Source organism: Psittacula echo (genome assembly GCF_963264785.1).
Source record: "Psittacula echo genome assembly, chromosome: 3".
Classification (NCBI taxonomy): Eukaryota; Metazoa; Chordata; class Aves; order Psittaciformes; family Psittacidae; genus Psittacula; species Psittacula echo.
Genome location: NC_137736.1, coordinates 105747340 through 105773594, shown reverse-complemented (window position 1 = coordinate 105773594; position 26255 = coordinate 105747340). Strand labels below are relative to the sequence as shown.

The 26255-nt window shown below is 42.8% G+C and overlaps 1 protein-coding gene across 1 annotated transcript; it reads right to left on the bottom strand.

The window, feature by feature from the left end:
• Positions 1-1583: 1583 nt before the first annotated feature.
• Positions 1584-10296, bottom strand: HMGB1 (high mobility group box 1). Its single transcript, XM_080613425.1, has 5 exons — positions 10135-10296; positions 7183-7345; positions 6717-6862; positions 5566-5740; positions 1584-3592 (listed from the first exon to the last, which is right to left on the bottom strand). Exons 2-5 carry the CDS (start codon positions 7330-7332, stop codon positions 3416-3418), a joined length of 648 nt encoding a protein of 215 aa, XP_080469551.1. The 5' UTR covers positions 7333-7345; positions 10135-10296; the 3' UTR covers positions 1584-3415.
• Between the last annotated feature and the right edge of the window lie 15959 nt (positions 10297-26255).

Here is a 26255-nt window from a genome sequence, read left to right as displayed (position 1 = left end):
CTTTCCAGCACTCCTAAACCCAGCTATTATTCAGCCTTTTCTCCTTCACAATGGGCTTGATACACTGGATAAAAAGAGCTGTAAAGGGGCTCCGGGCCAGCATCACCCTAATTAAGCTGCAGGAATCCTTTCAGCCACTGGTTAGCTGTTCCTTCAGGCTTCTAGCAGCCCATCTGCTGGGACAGATACACTTTGTTAAGTAAGCTGAACTTTTCGCTGGAGCCGGTGTGATCACTGAACACAGCAGAAGGGATAAACACCATCTTTACACTTAGTTAAGCCAGTTTAAAACTACAGAGCATACCTAGAAAGCAGGTGGCTGTAATTGCAGCTCTGTTCAGAACCAACTTCAGATAAACCACCATGAAATCATTATAGCTTCATTTGGCACTGAAGGCATAACTGCCACTTATTAACATTCACGTTATCTCCAAACCAATCTTTTTTTGTTTAGAAAAGGAAGCGCCTCCTTTTTTTGTTCTACATCAAGCACTTTATGTTAAGGTTAAAGCTGCAGGAAATGCTTTTCATGTTGACAGTGATGCCCAGTTCCCTTGTAGGCAATCACTGCAAAACGGTTGCGATTTCACCATTCATTATCCCTCAGCAAGCACCAACTTTTACAAATCACATGGACGTAGATTCAAGCAAACATATCAGCAATAACTGACCTCAGATCAAGCAATCCCATAGCAGCCAAGTTGGACATATGGGTGCTCAGAACGAGGCAGAATTTCAACCAAGAGGAGTAACAGCTGGAACTCGCACAGGACCACAGATGGAGAAAGGGGAGGTCCCTTCCAGCAACAACTCTGAAAACTCTTTGATTTTATAAGAATTAATCTACCTGTGATATTTCCCCTCTAGAAATAGTAGCTTCATTATTTCAAAACAGCTTTCTGGAAAACACGAGACTTCAGTCCAATACACGTGTGCAAGCTCAGTTGATTTAGACACGTACCAACTGCTCATGAGAAAGCCACAGCCGTTCTGGAGAGGTTGTCTTTGGTGCACCTCCCAGCTACTATCCACCCCTGCAGCATAGCACCGGGAGGTCTCATCCTCACGAAGTAGAGTTTATAATGATTGTTATTACCTACCCTCTCCAGCCTTGAGCACACTCTGTTTGTTATCAATGTGCTAACCCCGATGGTCGAGGCAAACGCCGTGCCTGGCTGCTGGGGAAGCGCTTGCTACTCATCTTTTAACATCAGCTGAATCCTCCAGCTTACTTCTGTCAGCATCAAGCACCGAGAACAAAGGCACAACATTACAGGGATCTCATTAAGCATGTTTGTTCCAAAAACAAGAAATGCGTCTACTTTCCTCTGACGACCTGGGGAAACAAAAAAACCCTTCAGCACAGAAAATTTATTTGCAATTGGTTATGAGCATTTGAACGGTCGATATGCAGTTTAAGGAGGAAAAAAATAAACTCTGTCCTAAGCTTTCTATCCCAAGACCTCATGGACAGCATTGTTCTTCTGCCTTGAACAGAAAGCAGGGATGTACATAGCTGCAAACACCAACACACACACACAAAAAAGCCCCTCAGGATATTAAGTGAACCATTTAACTAAGTATTTAAAACCTCTGCAATTATTAGTTTATTAGTATCATCCAGGATTCAGATGTTCAATATTTCTCCTGAAGTTATACATAAATGCAAATTGAAATAAGAATCTGAAAGTCAAAATTGTATAACAAAACAATACTCCATCACAAAAGCGTGTAAAATTACAAGAATGCTTTCTTTTTTTTTTTGCCTTTTTTTGTTTTTTTTAAACACTGGCACTTAAGAGAACCATAATTTTGTAACCACAAAATCGCCAAATTGTCCCCCAAACTGGTAAGCAGGTATATGTGAAAATAGTTACAGTTGCCAGCACTTGAAGTTTTACTAAATATGCAAAAAAACCCTTAGCTTTGGTTTTGGAAGAGAACTATAGTTGACCAAATTAGACATTGTTGGTATACCATAAACATTTCACTTTTTAATGCAAAATTTAATAAAATGTACTTTTCCATACAGCTATATTTAACTTAAAAATGGGCAAACATTAAGAGTGCGGTATAAAACCTAACAGGAAAAATACATCTTATCTCATTTTCAATTTGAGACAATATACAGCTTTGTTTAAAGGGCTAAAACTAGAATTTCAAGAATACAAATATGAATTTACATAGATTTAACAAATAATAATGGTACCATTTATAGAAATCTTAGAAAGAAAATTCATTTCTCGTGGGCCATTTGCTACCAGGAGAGTTTCATGGTATAAAGCCCGTGGCCATCACCAGACCTGTCACCAAAAAATAATATGGTAGTTTCATGCTTTTAACTTTACACATTTTAGGTACGGTCATCGCTCGCAAGTGTCCAGAGATTTACAAATCCAACTTCCATTACATGGTAACGGAATCACACCTGTAAATGTCTCCACACCAGACGGGCATACGCTCTTCCTATGGGTCCTTCTAGGACAAAATTGAACATTCCCTCCCTCCCCGCCCTCCCTCGCCCCCCAATTATTCCATCCCTGTAAAATTGAACTCTATACTTCTCAACTCTCCAAGACTGGTAAACTCATGCAACTCAATAGAATATTACATTTCACAAAAATCTGAGCAAGTTTCAGGTTGTTGAGACTGAATTTTTTGTTGGTTTGTTTCCAGTTATGGAAGAATATTCGTTCATCATATGCCTACGTATTTCTTTTCTTACCCTATCCCGATTATGCAGGGTATGCAGATCAAAGCTTTGTTTATCAGCTGGTTATATGAAAGATGAAAACTGTAATATTCCCGTGATCCCATACGGGCATTCAATAAAGCAAAAGATGAGTTCCCCTCAAAAAAAAAAAAACAAAAACAAAGAGAAAAGAAAAAGGATGATTTTCCAAGGGCACCTATTAAAAGGACAACAATACTAATAAAAAAAAAAAATTGTATTTACTTAGAAGCATTCAGAATGTCAACAAAACAGCTGCAACTTTTCTTGTTTCTCCTTTTCGCAATTACAGAGTGGTATTCAGTTAACAGAACAACAATTATTTTTTATGATGCATCAGAGACAACTGAAGATGAAAAAGGAACTACATCCCCATGTAGAACTAATTTGTGCTGTGCACCAACAAGAACCTGCTTTAAAATTCCCATGCCAATTTACAACCCCCACACTGTACCAGGCAAGGTTAGTGGCCGTTGAAATACCACTAAGGACAGGGCTATCTAAAGACACATTCGGTAGTGTGTTAACTATACAAAAAAAGAGACACTGTACAGTTTAAAAACAAATCTTACACAGCCTTACATTTCAATTTTGTTTTGTTTTTTTTTTTCTTTAAAAGGAGTGAGTTGTGTACAGGGGGGTTAAATGCTTTATAGACAAGAAAGAAATTGCTCTAAAAGAGACTTATTCATCATCATCATCATCTTCGTCCTCCTCCTCTTCCTCTTCTTCATCATCTTCATCCTCTTCGTCCTCATCCTCATCTTCCTCCTCCTCCTTCTTCTTCTTGCTCTTCTCAGCCTTGGCAACTACTTTTTTGCCTGCATCAACCTTCCCTTTGGCCCGGTATGCAGCAATATCCTTGGGAGGAGAAAAGCAGGAAGAATCTCTCAGAGATGTAACCAGCCAAGTGCTCTAAGCAACTTCTAAACGAAGCCCCCCCCAGGTATCTGCCCCTTCTCCACATCCACCGGGGTAGGACTGGGCACTGTAGCTGCAGTTACAAAGGGGGCTGAGGCCCAAGGCCAGAGAAAGAGGAAGCCTCTAACACAGAAATGACACTGGCAAGCTGGAACACACTGAGGAGCCTCTGCTATTAGACTTCTGGGAACAGGTTGGAAAGGCTGCTGCCTCAGATTGTAAAAGCACTGCTGAGCCCACTGTCCCATAAGGAAATGAAGTAGGGAGACCTCTTAAGGTCCCTTTGTAGCCCTACCTTCTACAATGCCTAAGGAAATGCACAGGAAAATCCTTGTTTGAGGCACAGGATCATAATTAGCCATCAAGAACACCTTGGAATGACATGTCCTAATATTTGCAACATTACGCCTCAGTGAAAAGCAGTTATACAGAATTCTGCCTAGCTGAAGTTTACAAAATAAAAGGTATAAGAACTTGATTAAAGGGTAGACAGTGCCACCTTCTGCATGCAATAAATTTATTCCAGTCGTTTATAATGCACAAAATTCAGTTCCTGTTACAGGGAAGTCAAAACTGTACCTGGAAGGACAGGTGAGAAAAGCAGTGAAGACTTCCCAACTTTGTGCCAAAGTAACAAAAATTATTACGTAACAGAATCGATCTACAGGACTGAAACATACCAGCTACAGAGAAACGTCAACATATTTATGCAGATGGCCCAAACCCTCCAGTATTCCCCACCCAGCAAACATTACACCACTAATCTCACAGTTCCTGCAGACTCCCTCAAAGCTCAGCATGGAATTTGTAGAAGATACGATATCCACCAAGTCAAGCAGTGAAACCCCATTTGTAATTCTAAGAAATACAGACAGTACTAGTGGAGATCAATACCTGGGAATAAAGATTAATAATTCTACCATTTAAAAAGTCTCTCGTGAGTTGCCTTGGCTGTACGTACAAACAATTACCATGCTGAAGAGTTTAAGCTGCACAGGAAGGACAATGTGGGAAAGCTTTGAGATCTGCAATTCCTCTCCAGCACATAATTAGGACTCAAAGGAGCCACCCTGATCACTAAAATGCTGTAATTTTCAAGTGGTTTTGTTTGCCAACAGGAGAAATACCAGAGCAAGGTCACAGCACACAAATGGCTATATATATATGTGGTACACATTAGCTATAGGTGGCTGCATTGTAAAGCATCATCTGGGGATGCTAACATGGATCTCCTCCTCCCTTAGTTTCCTTGTGTTGGGATGGGAATCTGACTCTGGAAATAAAACCACAAAGTGCTACTCTGTGTGAGCAAAGCAGTTCCACAGCTCTCATCATGATGGGGGGATTTAGCTTTAATAATTAAAGAAATTGTATGACATACTGCTTCATCTGTTTATTAACTATGTTTAATTACTAGAAAGGAGCTGGACGCAAACCAGATACTGGAAAAAACACATCTAAAACTAGTATCTCCTTAGTGCTTTGACATTATCCCAAGAATAAATTTAAGAAAGCTGTGTATCGGTGATCTTAACATTCAGGGATGCTCATCAATCCCTCCAAAATTAGGGAGAATCAGTTTATTCTTTACTTGTGTTACTTAATACTAACAACTGAACTTAGATACTGCTGTGACCTGTGGTTTTAATAATGAGACAGACACCATGGCATCCGGTAAGCTATCACTAATGGTCTTGAACTACAGATGAATGCAAACAGCTCAACACAAGGGACTGCAACTTAGTGTTACGGTAACAAACCTCAGCCTCCTTATTTTGAGGGTATTTTCCAATAAATACGATCAAATTTGTCACTGACATAATTTGCAGCATCAGAGTATACAAGAAAGGAAAAAAAGAAGTCTAAATTAAGGCTTGACCTGCTCAAAACATCTCCATAAATGTCAATGTTACCTTTTCATACTTCTCCTTCAGTTTGGCAGCCTTCTTTTCATAAGGCTGTTTATCATCTGCAGCAGTGTTGTTCCACATCTCTCCCAGTTTCTTTGCAACATCCCCAATGGACAGACCAGGATGTTCTCCTTTGATTTTTGGACGAAACTCAGAGCAAAACAAGAAAAAAGCCGAACTAAAGAGGAAAAAAAGAGAAAATATTATTTTATTTTTAGACTTAGAGATAAAAGTTTTGTGACCCTAGCTGCTTTTTCTTACGAGTGTTTTGGAAAAGCACCTACAAGCGAGACAAACATTAATGACAATGGAAAGCATCAAAACTGAACAAACTACTTTGAAAACTGAATGCATCCTTGTTTCTAAAGTAATGCCACACATCTGGTCCCATTTTCAGCAGGACCCCCAGAAGAGCAAATTTTGCATACCATCTGCTGACAACATCTCAAAAATGAGAACAAGTGAATGATGCCAGAGGAGAAAATTTTATGTCAGAACTGTTAAGATATGGAGAAGCTGCATTATTTGTTACAAAACTTAGTATTTCCAGATGACAGCATCAGCCCAAGAACATTCACTTCTACTGGAATTTCCCTGCTCCTTTCAGCATTAGCTCCATTTAATACATACACAGATGAAAACTGTATTGCTACCAAGTACTGATGTTGAGTAGGAGGTGAATCCAAAGTCAGCTGTCGTTATGTAGTGACTGAAGTTTTAATTCTCCAAGCTGGTTTTGTCAAGATCATCCCTCTAACCTGTTCTGTGTAAAAGGCTGTAATTTTAAGTGAGCTGCCAATCAAAAACTTTGCTCAAGCAGGTGATGAGAGCAGGGTTTGAAATATTTCATTGCCATTTTACACTAGAATTTACGCTCTTAACAGAAATCGGAAAAATATGAACTACACATTGTTGATTTTTGTATCTACTTTCAGAGGCAGACATTATTCCAGCTCAGATAACATATGAGCCTGGAAATAAAGACCTAGTATTTCTAACTAAAATTTCAATCCATCTTTACACTACTGGTCAGGAGAATCAATGTCGTCTTTGTATTTCTGAAGCTCCTAAACCGGGATAGTATGATCATTTTATAGATACACTCCAGTATGACGGTCCTGAACAAGATAAGCTAAAACTAGAAATCTACTTACGGAGGCCTCTTCGGTGCATTTGGATCCTTGAACTTCTTTTTTGTTTCTCCCTTAGGTGGTACATAGTTTTTCATTTCTTTTTCATAACGAAGCTTGTCGGCCTTTGCCATATCTTCAAACTTCCCTTTCTCCTTAGAAGACATAGTCTGTAAGGCAATTACAATCACAGAGTATGTGAAGTTGGAAAGGACCCATAAGAATCAGAATGCTACATTAAGATTCAAAAGCACATCCAAGTCCATTCAAAACTATGAGTTGTGGGAGCTAAAGGTAAGGCAAGAACAGTGGACTGTTACCACTCATCCTGTAACTGCACTTCATACTTATCTAAAACCTGAACTGTTAAAGAGATAATTAACAGTCTTGAGTAGTTTCACACAAAGCACTCACTTAGGGTTTTGATTAGAATAATCATCAGGGGATACCAACATGGATCCCAGGGGGACTTTTAAGTGGTTATTCCTACCTTCCACCGTTCTGAGCACTTTTTTGAGAACTCTGAAAAGTTCACTGAAGCATCTGGATGTTTCTTCTTGTGCTCCTCCCGGCAGGTTTGCACAAAGAAGGCGTATGAAGACATTTTACCTCTTGGCTTCTTAGGATCGCCTTTGCCCATTTTGGACGATTTTCTGTAACAAAGTGAAAAAGACACCTTTAAAACCTGCACTTTCTACAAACCAAGGTGGGAAGAATAAGCCACGATGAAGGATCAGACCAAACACAACCCATTGGAGCAGTATTCCGAGATCATATGATGAGAAGATCCGGATAATTTATGGAACATTTCTGCTACCACTGGTTGAGGTGACCTAGACACAAGAAACCTGACATCTCAAAGGGCCTTCAAACCATGTAGTTCTGATCCCCTGCAAATAAAAATGCCCCTTCTAAGCAATCTGAAGGCAACTACTGCAGTGGAGACTGCAGTTCATGGTGATCACTGCTGGTGTACCAAACATATACTTGAAAAGAATAAACTGTAATGAAAGGAGGGAAAAAGTATCAGCCTACCCTGTCTCAGCTGGCCCCCAGGGTTACTGAATTCTCTCTTCCTACAGCCTGTGTTTCTATCCCCCTCCCCTGAAGGCCTTGGATGCTCATTTACAAAATAGGTGTATTATTTTTTTAAATGTTGTATGCTATAAATTATCACCCTCCTTTTATGTAGACTGCAAAAGCCTATTCTCCCTTTGTATGTGTACCTAGAAATACAGGAATGAAACACCACACTCAGTCAAACATGTTATAACCAAGCCAGGGATGCTGAAAGTATGACATTTACATACGAATGGCAGAGCTGCTCCCCACAAGGTCTATCTGACTCTTTCAGGGCCTGAGAGGGAATGAAAAACACCTTCCTGGAACTTTCACACCCAAGTCAGACATTCCGAGTATTTCTTCATAGCTCCCTGGAAAAAGCCACTTGGACACTGACAAACTCAGCTCTTCAGCAGGAATTGAAAGAAACCCTTAAGAAAAGGCAGAAACGAGTGGCACGCACCGCCTGCCCGTGTTGCCACAGAAGCAGTATTTCCTATCGGTTTGGCGGATAGACAGAAACAGATTTCTGCTCTGTGACTAAACACGTCCGGTTTGAAGTTTCTATCAAGTAAACAAGAGGGCTGAAGAACCAGGAGCGGCTCCTGCGTGCCATGGAGATGTTTCCAGAGCCAACGGGCACCTCGGGCTCGCCTAGCGGCTGGGGGGCAGGCGGGAGGGCCGGGGGGACGGAACAGAGGTGTTCCACAGGCTGTGGGAAGGAGTAAGCACCGCAACCCCGGCGCTGCGACAGTGAGTTGGCGTTTAAAAGCCTCCTTCCCGCCATTTTGGACGCTTCCCCTGCGAGGGGGGCTGAGAAAACTTCTCAAGTCCCTTAAAAGACCTGCTGGGGGCGGGGGAGGAGGGCAAAATGAAAAAAAAATAGAAGAACAGGAAAAAAACGGGAGTCTGGTTATGACGAAGGAGCTGTGGAAGTTTTATTCTGCGTTCACACGAGGGCTCGCAGCCCACGGGCTGCGAGCACATGTCCAGCGCCGGCAGCCGAGGCTGCGGCTGCCCGCAGGCGGCGACCCCCGCTCCCGGCCGCCGCGCCCGCGCCGGGGCGCGCCGCCCCAGGCCTGCCCCGGTCTCCGCCGCCATGAGGCCTGCCCGTTGAGGCGAGGCGAGGCCTGCGCCGCCGCAGCGGCGGTGGCGGCGGCCATGGCGCAGGCTCCTGGCGGAGGAGGTCACCCACCGCCGAGCCTCCTTCCATTTTGTGCGCTGAGGAGACCGAGCAGCCCGCCCCCCCTCCTTTTCCGCGCCACCACACCCCCCCGCGACCCGGCCTGCCCGGCGGGCCGCGGACCCCTGCTGAGGGGCCGCGGCGGTGCAGGGTGGCGACCACCGTCCCGCGGGGGCGCGGCGGCGACAGCGGCTAGGCGGTGCGGAATGGCCGCTGCTGGCGTCGCACGCGCCCGCCACCGCTCACAGAACATGGCTCCTTCCTCCCTTCCCTTCCCTTTGTGTGAGCGCGCCCGCTACCCTGGCGCACACGCTCAGCCATTGCAGCCGGGGGAGGGCGGGCGGGGGGGGAGACAGGGAGAGGTGGGTGGGAGCGGGGAGCTGAGGGGGGCGAGGCCGGCGCGCTTCCAGCGCCTGCCCGAGCCCCGGCGGCGCGGACAGAGCCACGGCGGGGACCCCCGCTCGCTCCTCTCCCCGCAGAGCCGCGCAGCCCCTGGGCCGCGGACCCCGCGCTCGGGCGAGCGGCGGCGGCTGCAAAAAAAAAAAAAGTTCCCCCGAACTGCGCCCCCGCCCGCCCGAGCGCCTCTCTGCTCCGCCGCCGCTCGCCTTGTTTTCTCGCTCGCGGCTCCCGTCAGCCATGTTACAGCCGGGCGGCCGAGGGGCCAGCGGCTCCCCGGCCCGCTCCCCGCTGCCCCCTTGCTCCCCGCTGCCCCGCCGGCGGCCGGCAGCGCGGCGTGGCCCGCCCGAAGCCCCCCGCCGCCTCGCCGCGCTTGTGCCCGCCAGTTGCCCCGCCGCCGCAGCGATGGCTACGGCGAGGTACCGTAAGCGGCTTACGGCGGGGCACGGCGCGGCCCGTGCCCCCCGCGGCGGGCGACCCCTGGTCACCACGGCTCCCCGCCTGGGCGGCTGCCCCCGCCTGTCTTCCTTTCCTCCCTCCCGCCGCCCCGCTTCCGAAGTCGCCCGCCGCCCGCGCCCCTGGCGCCCCCGCCCCGCCCCGGCCGGGGGGCTCTCCGCCCGGGAAGGGTCTCCCAGGCACAGCTCGGCTCGCCTTTGTGTGCCGGCGCCCGAGCCAGCGCTGCCCCGAGCTCCCCGGCCAGGCAGCGGCGGCGGCACGGCGGCCAGCGCCGGCTCACCGCCCGGCTGCGAGCGAGCGGGCGAGCGCGCCCGGCCGGCCCGGCGGCCCCCGGCGCGTACTCACCCGTGTCACAGTCAGCACGCAGCCCTCGCTCGGTCCCGAGCCCCAGAGACGCTACCCCGGCCGCCCGCCCGGCCCCAGCGCTGCCTGGGTCCCTGTGTAGCCCGGTGCACCGCAATGGCTGTGAGAGCGGGATCGATACGCAGCCTCCTCACACTCTCAACGCTGGTAACATTACTCTCAACACAGCCCCATCCCCATTGGCTGCCGCCAAGCCAGCCGCCACGCCGATTGGCCGAGGCCCTTCCATTGTCCTGACCAGAGAGCTCCGCCAATTGGGCGCGGCGCGGGACACGTCACTGAGGATTGAAAGGGCGCGCAAATATAAAAGTGAGTCTGAGGGAGCCGGGCGGCGGCGGGAGTTGGGAGTTCTGAGGTAGTGGCTTGATGCTGCGCCGCCGGCCGAAAGCAGCGCGGGCCGGCACTGCTCTGCCCGCCGCGCCACGGCCCCCCGCGCCCGGGACAGCCACCCGCTGCCTCGCGGGGACCCTCGCACCGCCCCGGGGGTAGCAGAGCACCGGCGCGGCAGGCATTTCTCGTGCCACCCTCTCCAGCCTCGTGCCGTCCCGCTTCACGGGCGCGGAAAAGGAGGCGCAGCGGAGCTCGGGGAACCGAGCCCGTGTTTCCCCGCGCCTCTCGCCCGGCTTTGCAGTCTCACAGCGGGGGCCGGCACACGGGCTGCTGCGTGCGCTGCTCTGCCTGCGCGCACGGCGCTGTGGGGTGGGTCGGGGTTTTTGCTCCCCGCAATGAGTAAGAACGAGTCTGAAGGCGTTTGCTTTCTTCATGGCCCCCTGGGTGCAAGGAGGGGGGGGGGGGGGGCGGGGGCAGGCAGCCCCCTCGGTCCTCAGCGCTTCTGGAGCTATGCCCCAGCAAGAGGCAGGCTGAGCCGCGGAAAGGTTGGCAACCTGGGCCACATCTCACCTGTCCTCCACTTGCACCCTGCTCCTTGCTTTGTTATAGTTGCTTGCATGGCATGAGTCAGATGTAGAGAACTATCGAGCAGAAGGAATAACCCTTCACATCTGCATCACTTCACTGGTGCAAACAGCCTTGCAAGGAGCACTGCCATGACATATCCAAAACCACTGTGCTCCCCCGAAGGGCATTATCAGTGCACTTACCGAGTAACAAGCTTAAATGAAGAGAGGGGTTTGTGGTCACAAATGTTCATGTGCAAACAGTCCATTTTTACAATCTACTTAATTACTATGTTCTCTTTAAGTCTTCTCTTATCCATGAAGTTTCAAAGGGTTTTGTGGTCTGGCACACAAAGATTTGTCCTATTTTCATGTTTAGGTGGCCTACAAAATTTTTAAGGATTGTACAGAGCATCTCTTAATGTGACCTGCTACTGATATTGCCAGCGTAACAGCCATTACAAGGGAAGAATGGCTTTTAAGATGTATTCATCTGATCAGAGTCCAGTAATTTCTGTTCTGGATCCAAAGCCTGAGCCACTTGCTATTGCTGCTTGGTTTATGATTGTTGCCTCCTAACATTTCCCCACCTCAAGCTGGTGCCTCTTTCAAGATCTTGCTCTTGAGAAGACAAATCAATTCAAAGTCTTCCTTCACAATTACCAATTATTTGGCAAGGTACCCTAGAGAAGTCAAAGAGCCTTCTATGTAATGACTCTAAAACTGCCTCATTTGTGAAGAAGTGCCAATGGACACATGAAGAGTGCAGTTCTGCTTTGTCAAATCGTGAAAATGCATGAACAATAACAAGCACTAACCTTTCTGTCTTAGGGAAAGGTTTTTCTGGCTGGTTTGTCTCAAGGTTGAAACCTTTACATAGAAATGGAACAGAGGAAAACTGTAACAAGCACAAGCAGTTACATGGCCTGGTGTGCAGGAGCTGATAGCTTGGCACATACTGAACTTCTTTAAAGTTCCTTCCATCAAAACCAGACCGAAAAGGCAGGCATTTATTCCCACCTGTTGTCTAGAGCTAAGAATTTAGCAAAATGCAAGCGATGAGGAGGTTCTGATTATATGACATATTCATGCCATGTTGTACCTTATCCCTTCTGATACTTTACAAACATTCCTCCTTCTGCAAACCTTACTCAAGTCCAAATCTGTTTTACATTACACTCCACATGACAGGTGCAGTCACTGAGATCACTTGGATAACATGAGCCACCTTTGACTTCACACACAGAGGCTTTGCCCACAGAATATTCAGGTCAAAATGTAACAGCCCAGTGTGAGTCCTCCAGAAATAATAATAAAAAAGTACATAGCTGCACAGGAAGTTTCAAAACCCCTGTTTAGTAATTTTGGTGTTTTGCAAACTAGAGCGTACTTTGGGAAAAGTCACAAGGATTGGATGTCTTATTGCAAAGCAAGAGTAAGACTGATTTCTATTAGATAACGTGTTTTCAAATACCTCAATTTTTACAATACCTTTTGTAGCTACTTACAAAAACTGATAGAAATGTTTGTAAGGAGCCTTTTGGTTCAATTTCTTTTCCACACAAAGCAAGCTGAACTTGGATGGAAACATCAGCTATGTATTCTCAATCTCTTTTTAAAGCATCCTTTTGGTTTGCATTTGCTTTAGAAGTAACAGAGAAGGCCTCTCCAAAGACAGACCTGTTCTTCTAACCAGTGTATTGCTGAGTAGAAACACAGAAGTTCCAACTGAATGATAAAAACAGAGTTTTATTGTATTTAAAATGATCCTTCTCTGTGCGGCTCACAGCTGAAGACTTCCAGCAAAAACAAACACGGATGGAGATCCCAAGAAGTATAAACCACCTGGTTGGCAGCGAAGCCTGATCAAGAGCGAGATGCAGCTCCCAAAATAACCTTGTGAGATGCCTTGGTGAGACTCCTTCAGCAGAATTTAAGTCACAGTATATAAGGAGCCAGACCTTAGAAAGTCTCTGCCTACTTCATCACTGTGGTTGCTGACAGAGGTGAGAAAAGAAGCTTGCATCAATTCCGGGAGATGCAGGAGACCCAAGATGTGGGGCAGCACACATCCCCTGGGCAAGAAGGTTGCTGGTCCACACCACCACCTTCTCTTACAGATTTTGCTTTCTGTGAAGGCCACTGCTTACTCCCAATGGTTTTGGCTGGAAGGCAGAAGATTTCATAGCTTGCTTTGACAAGGAAGAGATTCAGTGCCTCCAGATTTTGTCACTCCATCCTCCCTCCCAAGGAAGAAGATCATTGTTTCTTCAGGTCAAAATTGAGGGAATATTACAGTGAAACAGGCACAATGAAAACTAGCTTTATAGTCAAATCCAAAGCTACTGTTAGGCTATTTTTAATGAGATCTGAAAACCTTTCTCAATAAAATTGTTACATTTCCAGCTCAAAATGAGAGCAAAACATCTGCAGAAACAGAGCCCCTGAGCACATGCTGGAACTGCTGATGATTCGGATTGTCACTGCTGTTTTCCAACACTTCCAGCCATACAGCGGGCAGGTTGTTCACAGGGCATTTGGAAAAAGCACTGGCTGTATTTGCCCTTTTCCTGAGGCCTCTACACACCCCAGATGAACACAATTCTCAATTGCTCATTAGGTGTAGACTTGTAACAATTTTTTTCCTCTGGTGTCTTATTTAAAATCTTCAGGAGATATTTCAAATATTTCCTTAAAATAATTTCTGGAAGAGAAAGACTCCATTCAAAGAAATGAGACTTAGCATGTCTGCAAATAGTAACAATGCACGGAATGTGCTTTGCTTTACCTTTCTGGCTGGATTTGCTCAGACTGTGTCAAGTAATCTGCATATATTGCTGGCTCTCTTCTATTAGCAAGCATTACCTAGTGAACAGGGCTTCAGAAGGCCATTTGTCCTTTTCAGCATGGATGAGTGGCTGGCTAGGCTATATGTGTGAGTGTTAACTGTGGAGTGTTAACAGCTGCCAGACAAGGTAGCCTTGGCTGACTAAGGGAAAGGGTCTAGGAGAGGCAGGCAGGGAGCAGAGATGGCACATGTGCCACTGCAGTAATTTCCTTGCCAGGCTTCATGTGTGAACCAGCCGATTTTTGTTGACATATGAGCCCTGCAGACAATTCCATCGTTTCTAGAGCTGATATGTTCTTAAATCAGGCTCAGCACTTACGCAGTGCTTCTATCTGTGTAATGGATAACATTAGAATTTGTACTCTTTTTGAGGAATTAGCTGTTATACAGTAAAGTATCCAAGAAAACTTATTTCCATAGCAAAAACGTATACTGTACGTGCTGTTCAGCTCATAAAGTGGGAAAAACTGATGAAGATACGTCAGCGTGGACTTTACTTCTGATGATCAGTATGCCATGAACATTTTCTTACAGTGAAAATGTGTATAGAAAGGAACTGTTTCATGGTAACAGTAATGTAAATTATTTACTATTATGACATTTATGATTCCTTTAGCATCTTATTCCTTATCTACAAGCACGTAACTTCTTTAAGTGCCTCCAGAGTTTCAGACAGATGGGAACTGTGTTCAGCTTCAACAGCAAAAAGGAGTTGAAGAAATGCTCTTCTAGAACTGCACTATTTCTGAAGTCACTGACCTGTTGAGATGTTTGATTTGCTGAGAGCACAACATGCAGTGTAACATCCACTTATCCCTTCAATTTTCTGGAAACATTGATTCAAATATTCCATCCCTCTCCAAAATCTCCATACCATTTACGTGGTTGTACACTCAAGTCCACCACCACAATAAGAGTTATCAGCTGCTTCTAATAACCTCATAATGCTGCTGCCCAGCTTCATAGACACTCTCCTCTAGAGGCACTAGTACACAGCTTCTCTCACTTCAGTCTAGAGGCAGGTAAGTTTCTGAAGCTGACACCACTATTAGACTTCTGCACCTGAACAGACAGAATCCAACCAGGCCTAAAATGATGAAAAATATCCGAGATTCCATTCTTCCTATTTTATCCAGCCCAGAAGACTCAACAAGTTATGTTGCCTCATATCCAGGGATGGATAGCCCTCAATGCTGCATGTTGAATTGGAAAGATTCCTTGAGCCAGGTATAGTGCTGGGATAGAGCTTCTATTCCCGTAAGTTTTCTGAAAATACACAATATACAAACATCACTCTGACCTGTACTCTGATCCCTTATACAGGACTCCATCCATACCTGCAACACAGGCTAAACACCTTAACACCAACACAGACCCTGATATTAGAAATCCTAACACAGTATTATCTCCACAAAACAGGAAAATAATGTGAATTTATGGGATGTGGATATCCATAGAAATAGGGGATGCAGCACGCACCACTCTATCTGGTAACTACACAGGATCTACCAGGACATCTATACTGCATACAAGCAGTTACATGAACTGCTCAAGGAAATAACCATTACCTTACAGCTTCAAAAAGTAACTTGCATAGTTTGACAGGACAGTCTTGACCTTTTGACAGTCTTGATTGGATTAATACAGCCCGGTGTATATGTTTGTCACTGAGTAGTGTCCATCTCATCCCTGACAATGCAATGGCAGACAATGGACAGTTTCTCGTTCATTCGGAGAATTGTGCACATATTCAGCAACTTCATTAACTTGCTAACTTCCCAATGTGATACGGTACTCAAGGAAGGTTACAAATACTACAAGTTTTCAGAGTGAATCACTTAAGGAGGGCAAAGAACATATCATGGAAGAGCAGAAGCAGCCTCAAAAAATGCTACCCTTTCTCCATCTCTCTCCTTTCTGTCCCCTTTCTCTCCTCTTTTTCCCCATACTCTGGTGCGAAGATAAGCTGGAAAATGCACTGTGGCAGCTGTGCCTGTTCACCAAGTACTGATCAGTAGCATTATTTAATGGCAAAGTATTTTTCTAACCACCACACCTCTCTCCACACCCTCAGAATAGTTATCCAGTGTCTGTTATACTCCAGTGGGTGCTGCATTGGTTAAACACCAATTATATGCAGCCATCACAGTTTATTACTGGTTTAGGAAAGAGGATCACCTCTTAAATGGCCAGTCAGAGAATTGAAGTCATGATAATAGTCTTACAAACTGTGTCCAGCTTCTACCATAATTAACCATCCTGTTTCTTCTATTGTCTTCGTTCCCAGTGCTGCCATCTCCTTTTATTTAAGGACTCTACTCCAGGACTTGGGAGACCCCAGAGAAGAAACTGAGGCAACCTAGGATGTAAGAAATTACATACTTCATATTGACTAAGCCTGTGATACCAAAAGGCATTCAGGGGAATGCACACTTCTCTCATCTCTTTCCAACAACAGACAGTTGTTTTGAAAAGAGCTCTGTCACGTCATCATTGCAGGGAGACAACTTCTACCCCAAGCAGAATCTTGGTATTGAACTTTTTCATTAACACACACTTGTACTCTAAATTTATTTAGATTAGTACTTTCTTAACTAGAGGCCATTTGGCTTTCTATTCTTTCCTTATTCACCTTCACTCTTTTCTCAGGAGTCTTAGAGGACTTTAAGTCTTTTACATTCTCTTAATTCCCCTCTTTTTCTCATTTACCATGTTTCTATGAACTTTAATTTTGCTGAAGCAAATTTAAGTCCCTTACTGAATATGCCCAAGTTTCACAGAGTGAATGCTGCCACAATGGAAAGGCATCTTTTTTTAAAAAGTCAAAAAGCAAGACAGTTCGGATAGAAAGTCAACATGGTGATCTCAAATTTGTGTCAGATGCAAAGTTAGGTAAACTTGCACTAAACAGATCTGCAGCACTGAGAGTTCGAACAGTCTGTAGTTCAATGTAATGAAAACCTGATGGTTTCCATGGATCTGGGAGTGTGGATTCCATTCAGATGTTGATATGCATGTTACGTATAAAAGACACTGGGTAGGCTGAGATGCTTTGACCAGGCAAGCATCTCCTTAGTCTCCTTAGGGTAAATTTAACTCACCCTTGTCCTACAGCATGGATAAAAATCAAAGCGAATAGCCACTCCTTTGGTAAGAAATACCGAAGCAGTAAAACTTTCAAGAGCCTCTTTGAAGGTCCGGATTTTGATTATTTGAACTCATATCACTTAATGATGACAGCTTTTATAACAAAAGATATTCTTGATACTATGCTATTTTTTCTTTTACAGCATAACAGATCACATAACTGTTCCAGAGTTTCAAAATATAACCAAGTGGCTACTTACGGGATTAAACAGATGTAAGGGATGTGTATATGCACGTCCATTCAGTCTCTCTTTCCAAGACCCACATAGTCTGTTTACTAACAAAGGTTTTACATTCAAATGTACAAAATTTTGGCAAGTACATATTACTCTGTTATCCATAACACTTTGGGTTTTGATGTATTCTTGTTGCTTTACTACAAAGATTATCAATTTTATTTCTGTCTTCTTAAAAGCTTCAACACAAATACTTTTGCAGCCCCTCTTGCACACCCACTGTTGCTGGTCTGATAGCCCTTCTGAAGCTTACGGAGCAGTTAAATGTTTTTTAAATGATCTGTCCTTCTCTGTCACTAATAATTACATACTCAGATGTGTTGAAGTCATAGTAAGTAGTTGTTTATTTTATCTGATCTTGCAAAACTATAAGTTTCTGACCATGCTAGCACAGGCATAACTAGTGAAGAAATTAAGTACGTGACTAGAAAAATACAGGTTTATGTCCCTTTTTTTAATAGAAAAAACAGAGAAGGAATAGAAAAGAGCCACAAAAATGATTTGAGAATGTGAAAAAATAATGAAAACTATAAAAAGCTCAATCTGTTTATCTTAAAAAAGAGGGGGGAAGAGGGAAATTGAGAAGTAATATGATTACAGGATAAAAGCACCTTCCTGGGGAGAAAATAGTGAGTACTAAAGAGCTCTTTAATCCATCAGAGAAAGGCATAACAAGAATCAATGACTGGAAGCTGAAGGCAAACAAATGCAAATGAAAATAAGGTAGAAAATGTTTAGCAGCAGGTATGATTACTACTTGTATTATCCTAGTACCTGGAAGCCAAGTCAAGGATCAGGGCTCCCTCACACTAGGTGCTCGGGGAAAAAGAAACACAACAATGCAACCCAAAAAGCCCCAAACCAAAAACCCCACCCTAAACCGACAAACAGGAACCAGAAAAGGAAAACAATCCCTGCAAAAGGTTAGAAACAATACATAAGATTAAGTAACATAATAAATCAAGTATAATAGTATCTGATATGACAGGCAGTAGTTTCAGGCCACGGTTTCATGATACGAAGTGTTGAGTTGAGATACCAGCCTAAGGTGATTCTGCCCTACACAGACTGATTCTTCCAGCTTCCACAATTTCTCTGCAGCTGTGAAACTTGGATCCTCATTTAAAAAAAAAGGGTTAAAAGGAGGGTTTTCATTTTTAGTTTACATCAAAACACCAGTGGAACTGATGTACTTTTGCAAGTGTTTTGACTTCTATGAATTTCAGTGAATGGCTTGACCAAATCTTCCTACCTACCCATATATCTCAGTATCATCTCCAGTGCTGTTTACAGGACATCTGAATTTGCCGTGTTACTTGTGGGAAAAGACTGCATGACCCAGATTAAAAAAAATGCAAAAACAAAGCATGAGGTTTCTTCACTTTCTCCGTAACAAATTGCTAGCCCAGTCACCAAATCTCAAGCTCCATCCATGGATAAAGTAGAACACTAACGAAAAAACTGAAACCTAGCCCATGGTCTGGCAAGATTTCTCTGGAACGAAAAACAAAATACCAAACTATCACCCTAATCAAGTCTAAAGATACAGAGATGAGCTTGTGATTCCCAGCACCACTGCTCTGGCTCTGGTGTCTACACACCATCCTTGGTAGCTTACAAACACAACAGGTCAGTACAGTTTGACTGGGAAGAAAATTAAAGGGGTAAGCCGAGAGTGGTATTTTCTACTTGAAAAGTTTTTGCTACCTATTTTCCAGACTAAGGATCACATGGGTTGCCCCTGAAATTCATCTGGAAGAAAATCAGGAGTCTTGAGAAGTGCTTCCTCTTATCTTCCAACAGAAGAATACATATAGGAGAAAACACCACCTTTGATTTCCATGTCTTTGTTTACACTATTAGCAGACTATAGCAACACGCCACACACCCCCAACATCTATTGCACTGAGAAACTCCAGAGGAGCTAATTTCTTGGGCTGGGAATGCTGAAGAGAAAACAAAAGCTAGGGCAAACTCTCCTCAAACAGTCCCCGAGACTCGAAATCATATTGGGTATAGCCATGGCATTTACTACCCAGCCTTCTTCCTTCCCTTCCTTTCAGAGCCAGCCTCCTCCTACCGGCTGATGCTCTGTACTTCACCAAGCTGAATATTCACATTCCCGTACTAGACAGGGAAATGGTTACAGCCAGTTCTAACCCCATTAATTTTTCTTGCTCCTTGTTAAAAATACTTCAATCTATAGCTATAATAAGCTACACTAGAAAAATTCTATTTCATTACAAAGTTTAAACACTTTATAGCCTTAATATTTGCCCTCATCGCCTGCTGAATTGTTCCACATGACTGTGGCCACCGTGTGTGCGCAGGACACACACTGCTCAGGAAATGAATCAGGGTTGTGCATCGAATTAGATTATTTATAGGTTGGTATATATGTTTGCTCCAGAAGTTGTGCAGAGAACGAGACAGACAACTACAGGAAGAGAGCAATGGGCATATGGTTAAGACAGTTGAACGCCACATAGCAACACTCAGTTCTGCCTCTGTGTTTGCCATCAGCTCCTGTGCACAAGGAGCAAGTCAGACCAAGCACCCTGGCAGATGGCCACCAACCTTGGCTTCCTCGTTTTCTGGGAGTCCAAACTGAAACACCTTGGCCCCTTTATCTAAAAATGCAAAGCAGCTAATTGTAATGGAAGCTTTGGCTTTTGAGGGACAGTGGAGCTGGAGGCACAAGGTTAAAAGGCAGGAGAACCCAATCAGTATCATCAACTTCACTACTGACTGAAGAAGTGGTTTGGTTTTCTCCCTGGTCAAACAGGACAATGGTGCTTTTCTGTTGTTCTGGGAATATGCAAAAAACCCCATCAAATACTGTGAAGCTCTTAGACATCACTGTAATAAGCCTTAAAAGAAAAAAAAAATTAAGGTATTTCTGATTCTTTATATACAGAGAAAGTTTTGAATCTTTTAATCTCTTAATTATCCTATATTGCTGCATACATGCTTTAAAAAGTCTATACAATATAAACACTAATATGCATAGGGATGCAGCATTTCCATTTTCCCCCTCAAACTCTATTTTTTATGGGATTTTGCAAAGTGCTTTCCAGTTTCTATCAGACCTATTTAACTTTAATATTCAGTGTAACTGCAACATGGTCATATGGAACAGGACAGGGAACAGTGCAAACAAAAGATATTCTCTGGTTCACAAAAATACAACATGTCCTCACTCTCAGCTGTATAGTATGTCATATAACCACAGCCACAGAAATGGAAAAGCAACAGGAGAGCTAGTAAAAGTTAATGCCTTTTCCTATTTATTTTATTGGTCTGTATCACAGGATATCATCACATTGAAAGCTTTCAGTAGTAGCAGGCTACTAAGAAAACAGCACATTGCAAAATAAAGTAGATCTTATTTGTGTTCAGCAAATAAAACCAAGTCTACTAACACCTTTAAAAGTGACCTGTGTTCCAACAGTTACTCTGACTTCCAAATCTGAGTTAAGACAAATACCACAATGACTGAAAACACAGGTGATGATCTCCATTTTCGGTAGGAAGTCACTGAATGTAAAAATATAACACAATAATCACAGCAATCATGAGGTTTTGGCACATGACACAACAGAAATGTTTTAACAATCTGTGACAACATCCCAAGCACATGGTGTCTGAATGCTACTGAAGTAGGTGTGCAGGAGACTCAGAGACAGTACCATCTTGTAGGATAATTTTAATGTATTAGAAGCAAATAGAGGAATAAAATAGAAATTTAGGTTGAGGCCTACAATCAGATCTTCAGAGTAGAAACTTGCAGTTATCCAGAGTCCCACCAACTCAGTCAGGCCCCATGGCTATCGAGGTCCATTTGAACAAATCCAGCGGCAGGGCCTAAATATGTAAACAGAAATAGGATGAAATCAGGTAACACAGCTCACAGCTCTAATTAAAGAGACACCAAACTAGTCCCAGAAAACATAATCTGGTTAGATCATTACAAGAGTTACATTTTTACCACAAAACACTGCAGTGACTGCAAAGTCTGTAGTGATACCTTACATCAAGAGGTTTATACAGCATTAACTGATCACAGCATATTCCTCTTCAGGCAAATATGAGTACCTGCAGTGTGTTTGCTCACCTCCTGCATGCTGCTGCTTTTTTTTGATATTTATATATATTTTGGTTTATTATTTGAAATAAAAGAGAGTGGTCTAAAATCAATAAAGGTGACATTTTTATCTTCATCAACTCTTCATTTCTACACACGTAGATTTCTAGCCTTTTAGTAACATGGTGGCAAAAACTAAAATTAGATAATCTTACCATATTTTAAAACACTAAAACTGACAGAAAGTAATATTATTTCTATAAAAACATTCATTGTTATGCCTATCTGAAAGCTTTGAGAAGTTCTAGCCTGGCACCATGTTAAGTGAAGTAGCTTTTTATGCTGGTGTTTCTTCCTAACATACTGATAAAACCCCACGGTAGCCCACACATAGTATCATATACAATTGCCAATAAGAAAATATACTGTCACAAAAACCTGTCTACTTTATAAGGAGGTTTGCCCACTGAAATATACAACAGCAGTGAAGACACTACAGGAGTAGCAGGTTTATGGTCAAAAAGCATGCAGAACTACAGGCTACACTGTGGAGTATTGTGTCATCCAAACTTCAGCAGCAGCATCTCTCATTCACCCCAGGAAAGGGTCCAGACAAATTAAAATAAACACACTTTCTGTTAACAAAAAAATGTTCAGGAGAATCAACTCTCTCTGATTACTTTCATACCTCCTGTCTGATAGCTTAAGATGCAGCAAGACCCTTTATATAAAATAAATCAATAAGTTTAAAAAATATTCCAAGATACATGAGGACACGAACATCTGAAATTCGTTGAAAGAGATGTTGATTTGTCCACAGCACTGATGGATAGGTAAGGACTCAAACTGCTATTATTGCTAGGTGGGGAAAAATACTATATACAAAGTTTTCTATTCTCTATGCATTAAATTATGGGCATTAAGATGCCCTTTTTGCTGAGATGAGACGCTGACTTTACTTAGACTGCTTATCCATGAGGCAACTCATAAATATGCAAGGCAGAGCTGACCTCCAAAATTTGTGGGAGAAGGTAATGTTTGTCTTCTTAATGCTGGAGTTAGCTCAGGATAGGTATCAAAACCTTGATTTCCATTTTAATGTTGAATTCCCACTTGTACACCACGTGCATGTCAGAAACTAGTACATGGTAAAGAACCTGCAACACCACACTTACAATATAGTGTCATATTTTGATTATTTTATCTCAAGAGAGTTACAGCCTAAAGCCTGCCTGTCACTCAGTTACATATACATGGACAGGCAATTTTTAATTTCCCTTCCCTGAGCATGCTACATACTGTAATACTTTAATCTGAACACCTAACTACTAGACACCCCAGACAGCCTAGCTTCTTGCTCTTGCAAAAATGCATTAACAGTTTATATTTCAACACCTCGTAGTAATGTATCTATTGTAAAAAATAAGAAAGAAAATAAAAAGGTTGGGTTTTTTTTGCTTTGGGTTATACCTCCCTGACACTAAAGTTGCCTCATATCCAGTTTAAGTGAGAAAAGCCTAGAAACAATTCTGATTCACTCCTCTTTGCTACCATGCTCATACAACTATGAACCAGTGGAAAACTAGCCAAGAGCAGATGTTATTTCCTCTGCCCTTTCTCCAGTCCCCCTTCTTAGCCTGAGTTGTGGGACATGTTGAAGGGGAAGGAAAGAATGACTGTGGCTGGGTATGGGATCTGGCTACAAATGCCTTAAGCAAACTGAACGCTTCCTCCTCCTGGGGAGAATTCTTACATCATAGGGAAGGATCAGAATAAAGAACTGAATCAATTAATTGTATTACTGAAGTACTATGGAGTATAGTTATTAGAAGACTTCATAATTTAATTGTAAAGAAATTACTGAACTCTATTCATTATTACTGTAAACCAACTAAAAAGATCAGTGCCTTCCCAACAAACGCAAAACACAACTTTTCATGCTAGGCACTCCACTGCAACATTACAAATCAAACCCAGCAATTAATGTCCAGTCCTTGGCGGCAGGTGTGGAAATATTCTAAGCAATATTACCTGGGAAGCAATCATAGGAGTGAAGAACTCCAAATAGTAAACAATACAGTTATATTTGAGAACAGATCTTTAAGGTTTTCATACGAATAACTTAATTGCTGATGACACACACAAAGCTGTGCAGCTACACCATCATCACCCTGCCTGTCGCTCAGATACAACTCCAGCATCACCTTAGATCCCAAATTTACTCCAAATCCTAAGATTCATATTCATAATTTTCAGATACTTTCAGTACATTTCCAAGATGGTATCTTTCTTAATTCTTCCAATCAGCTGAAGCATTCGATCAGGTTATCATCATCATCATTATGTTTTCTTCTCTCAACCTAATCTCACATTCATTCAGAAAACTGCTGCAAAGACCCTTTTCCTACTTCATCACTTGGAGAACACATCACTGTCTCCACAGCTCTCCTTGACTTCTCCTGTAATACATTACTTGTCTTCACTTTCAAGGCCCTTCCTCCCTTATCAGCACCACACCTATTGTTCCTCAATTGTGTCAGGAAGATAGCTGTGGTTTGCTAGCATTTGAAGCTGGGCCAACTTTTAGGAAATGTAAAGCTGGAAAGTTCGTTACATCACACTGTCTGATCCATTTATTACTTTGTGTTTGGCCAAAACACTTTCAAAACCTCTCACTTTTTACAGAAAAAAAAAAAAAAAACCAACATAAAGGAAGAAGAAAGGTTTGAATTCTTGTCTCTCTTCCCTTCCTATCTCCCACCTGTCATTCAGTGTCAGCAGTCCAGCTTCTAGCTCCTCTCTCACCCACATTACATTTTCAAACAAGCCTCTTGAGCCTTTTCCTGTTTTACACCTTACACTTTAGGGAAACTTCCTTAAATATTTGAAAACACACTTCACTGCTGTCCTTCAAAGCTTTCTTTGAAATTCAGCTTACTAAAATGCCCCTACAACCCCCATGAGCATATAAGGTGTATACTCACCACCTATTTTAAAGTGTCTAAAGTAGGCAAGTGTGGGATGTAGGAGATGGATCCTCCTATACAGTAAATAGAGACGTTTCTGTTGAGAGTGATTTTGATCACTCCTGAAATATTCCAAACTGTCCTCTGAAAGAGTCTCTGGATAAGCTGTGGAAATCATCTAGGGAGATCAGTGTTTTGATTTAGGTCTCTGAGTTGGACGCCTGAAGTATGAATAATCACCCTCAATTCCTAGTATTTCCCTTCTCATCTATGTATATTTCCTCTTTTCAACAGTACTATATTTACACTGTAAGTATTTAGGATTGCAGATAATCTTTTCAGCCCATGTCTGAGTGGTGCCTAGAAGCACAGGAACTTCAATGCCCAAGTAACACAGTAATACAAAACCAGTCTTACAATGCTATACTGTATTTTATTAAGCAGTACCTGATCATGTAATTATCACAGAATTAGGCACACATGCCAAGTAGAAGATGCACAGCTATGCATCAACTTTAACTTTGTTATTTTCTAAATTCCTGAATCCTATAACGAAGTGCTGGAACGTGTTCATGGCTGGCACCAATCGGTTTTTTTCCCCAGTCTGAATGATGGGCAAATCCTCAAGACAATTCAATACAGTGAAAGAGAAGGGAGAGTAAAAATGATGGGAAGGTATATGTAGACTCAGGACACATACAGACCTTTTGGCAGAGAAAGCAGGGTAAGAGAAACAAACCATGGAAATCCTTGTCATGCGTGTGACACATGTCATAAGCCTTTTTCTGAAGTCATCCATGAGACAATAGTAAAATATAGGACTGGTAAGGTGAAAGTATGAAATATAAGGAACCCCTTCCTACATGCTAAGAGTTCATGCCCCACAACACACACTTCTCCCTGTTAAATTTATTGAACTTTAAATACACCCTATTAAAAAGATTTTGGTAACATGAAGAATATTCCTAAAGACCAAAATAAGGAAGTAAAGCTCCCAGCCATATCTTACATGCTAAGAAAATCTCTGAGTCTCCAGAAACATGATTATTGCTGGGAAAAAGAGAATAAAACATTATGAAGAAACAATGAGCTTCAAGAAGTTACTTGAATCAAATAGGAGTTTCACACAAATTTGAAAATAGCACAAACAATAAGCAAAAGTCATACTAGGCATCACGTACAAAAGAAACAGAACATGTTTCTACTGATCTATCTATTCTACTGATCTACTGATCATGATCTAGTTCTTGCTCCAGATCTATTCATCCAGGTAACAGAAGTTTTCAAAGCCAAAAGAGAAGATTTCCTCCTGAAGCAAGCAAACAAAAAAACCTAAGACATAGATAGGCAGAGATCAAAACCTGATGAGAATGAAAAAGCAAAATATTGGATTAATTGATCTATTTCATTATAATAAATTTCATTAATGGCAAAGAGTTAACTGCAAAGTGTTTCAAAAGAACGGATCCGGTTCTATGTTATGGTATAGTTGTTAATCATCTAGAAATGGGGGTGAGGACTAAGGCATAAAATCTGCAGTCATTTAGGTTACTATGAATCAGGGAAAAGTGCTATTAATAAGTGGACCCCAAAAATGCCAAATCAAGTTTAAATTATTATAGTTCTGTCCAAATGGCTAGCCAGGATAACTTATGTGCACAACAGAAAACAAGTGCCCCAGCTATTAAGTCCTCACCCCATTTCAGTTGTTCTCAATTAGCAATAAAAACCTATTTTTTGAGCAGATCTTTTAGGATATCCTTCAGGAATCAGCTGTGATAGTCCTTTGCCTCAGGATCTTGCTTACCTTGCCTCCCATAAATCTTAGGTCATATTGCTGCCCACTGTCTGTTTTTCCTAGTTTGAAATACAGGTCTTAAATGTATGCCTGCAGTCTCTTCTCTTGTTTGGCTAACTGGAAAAATA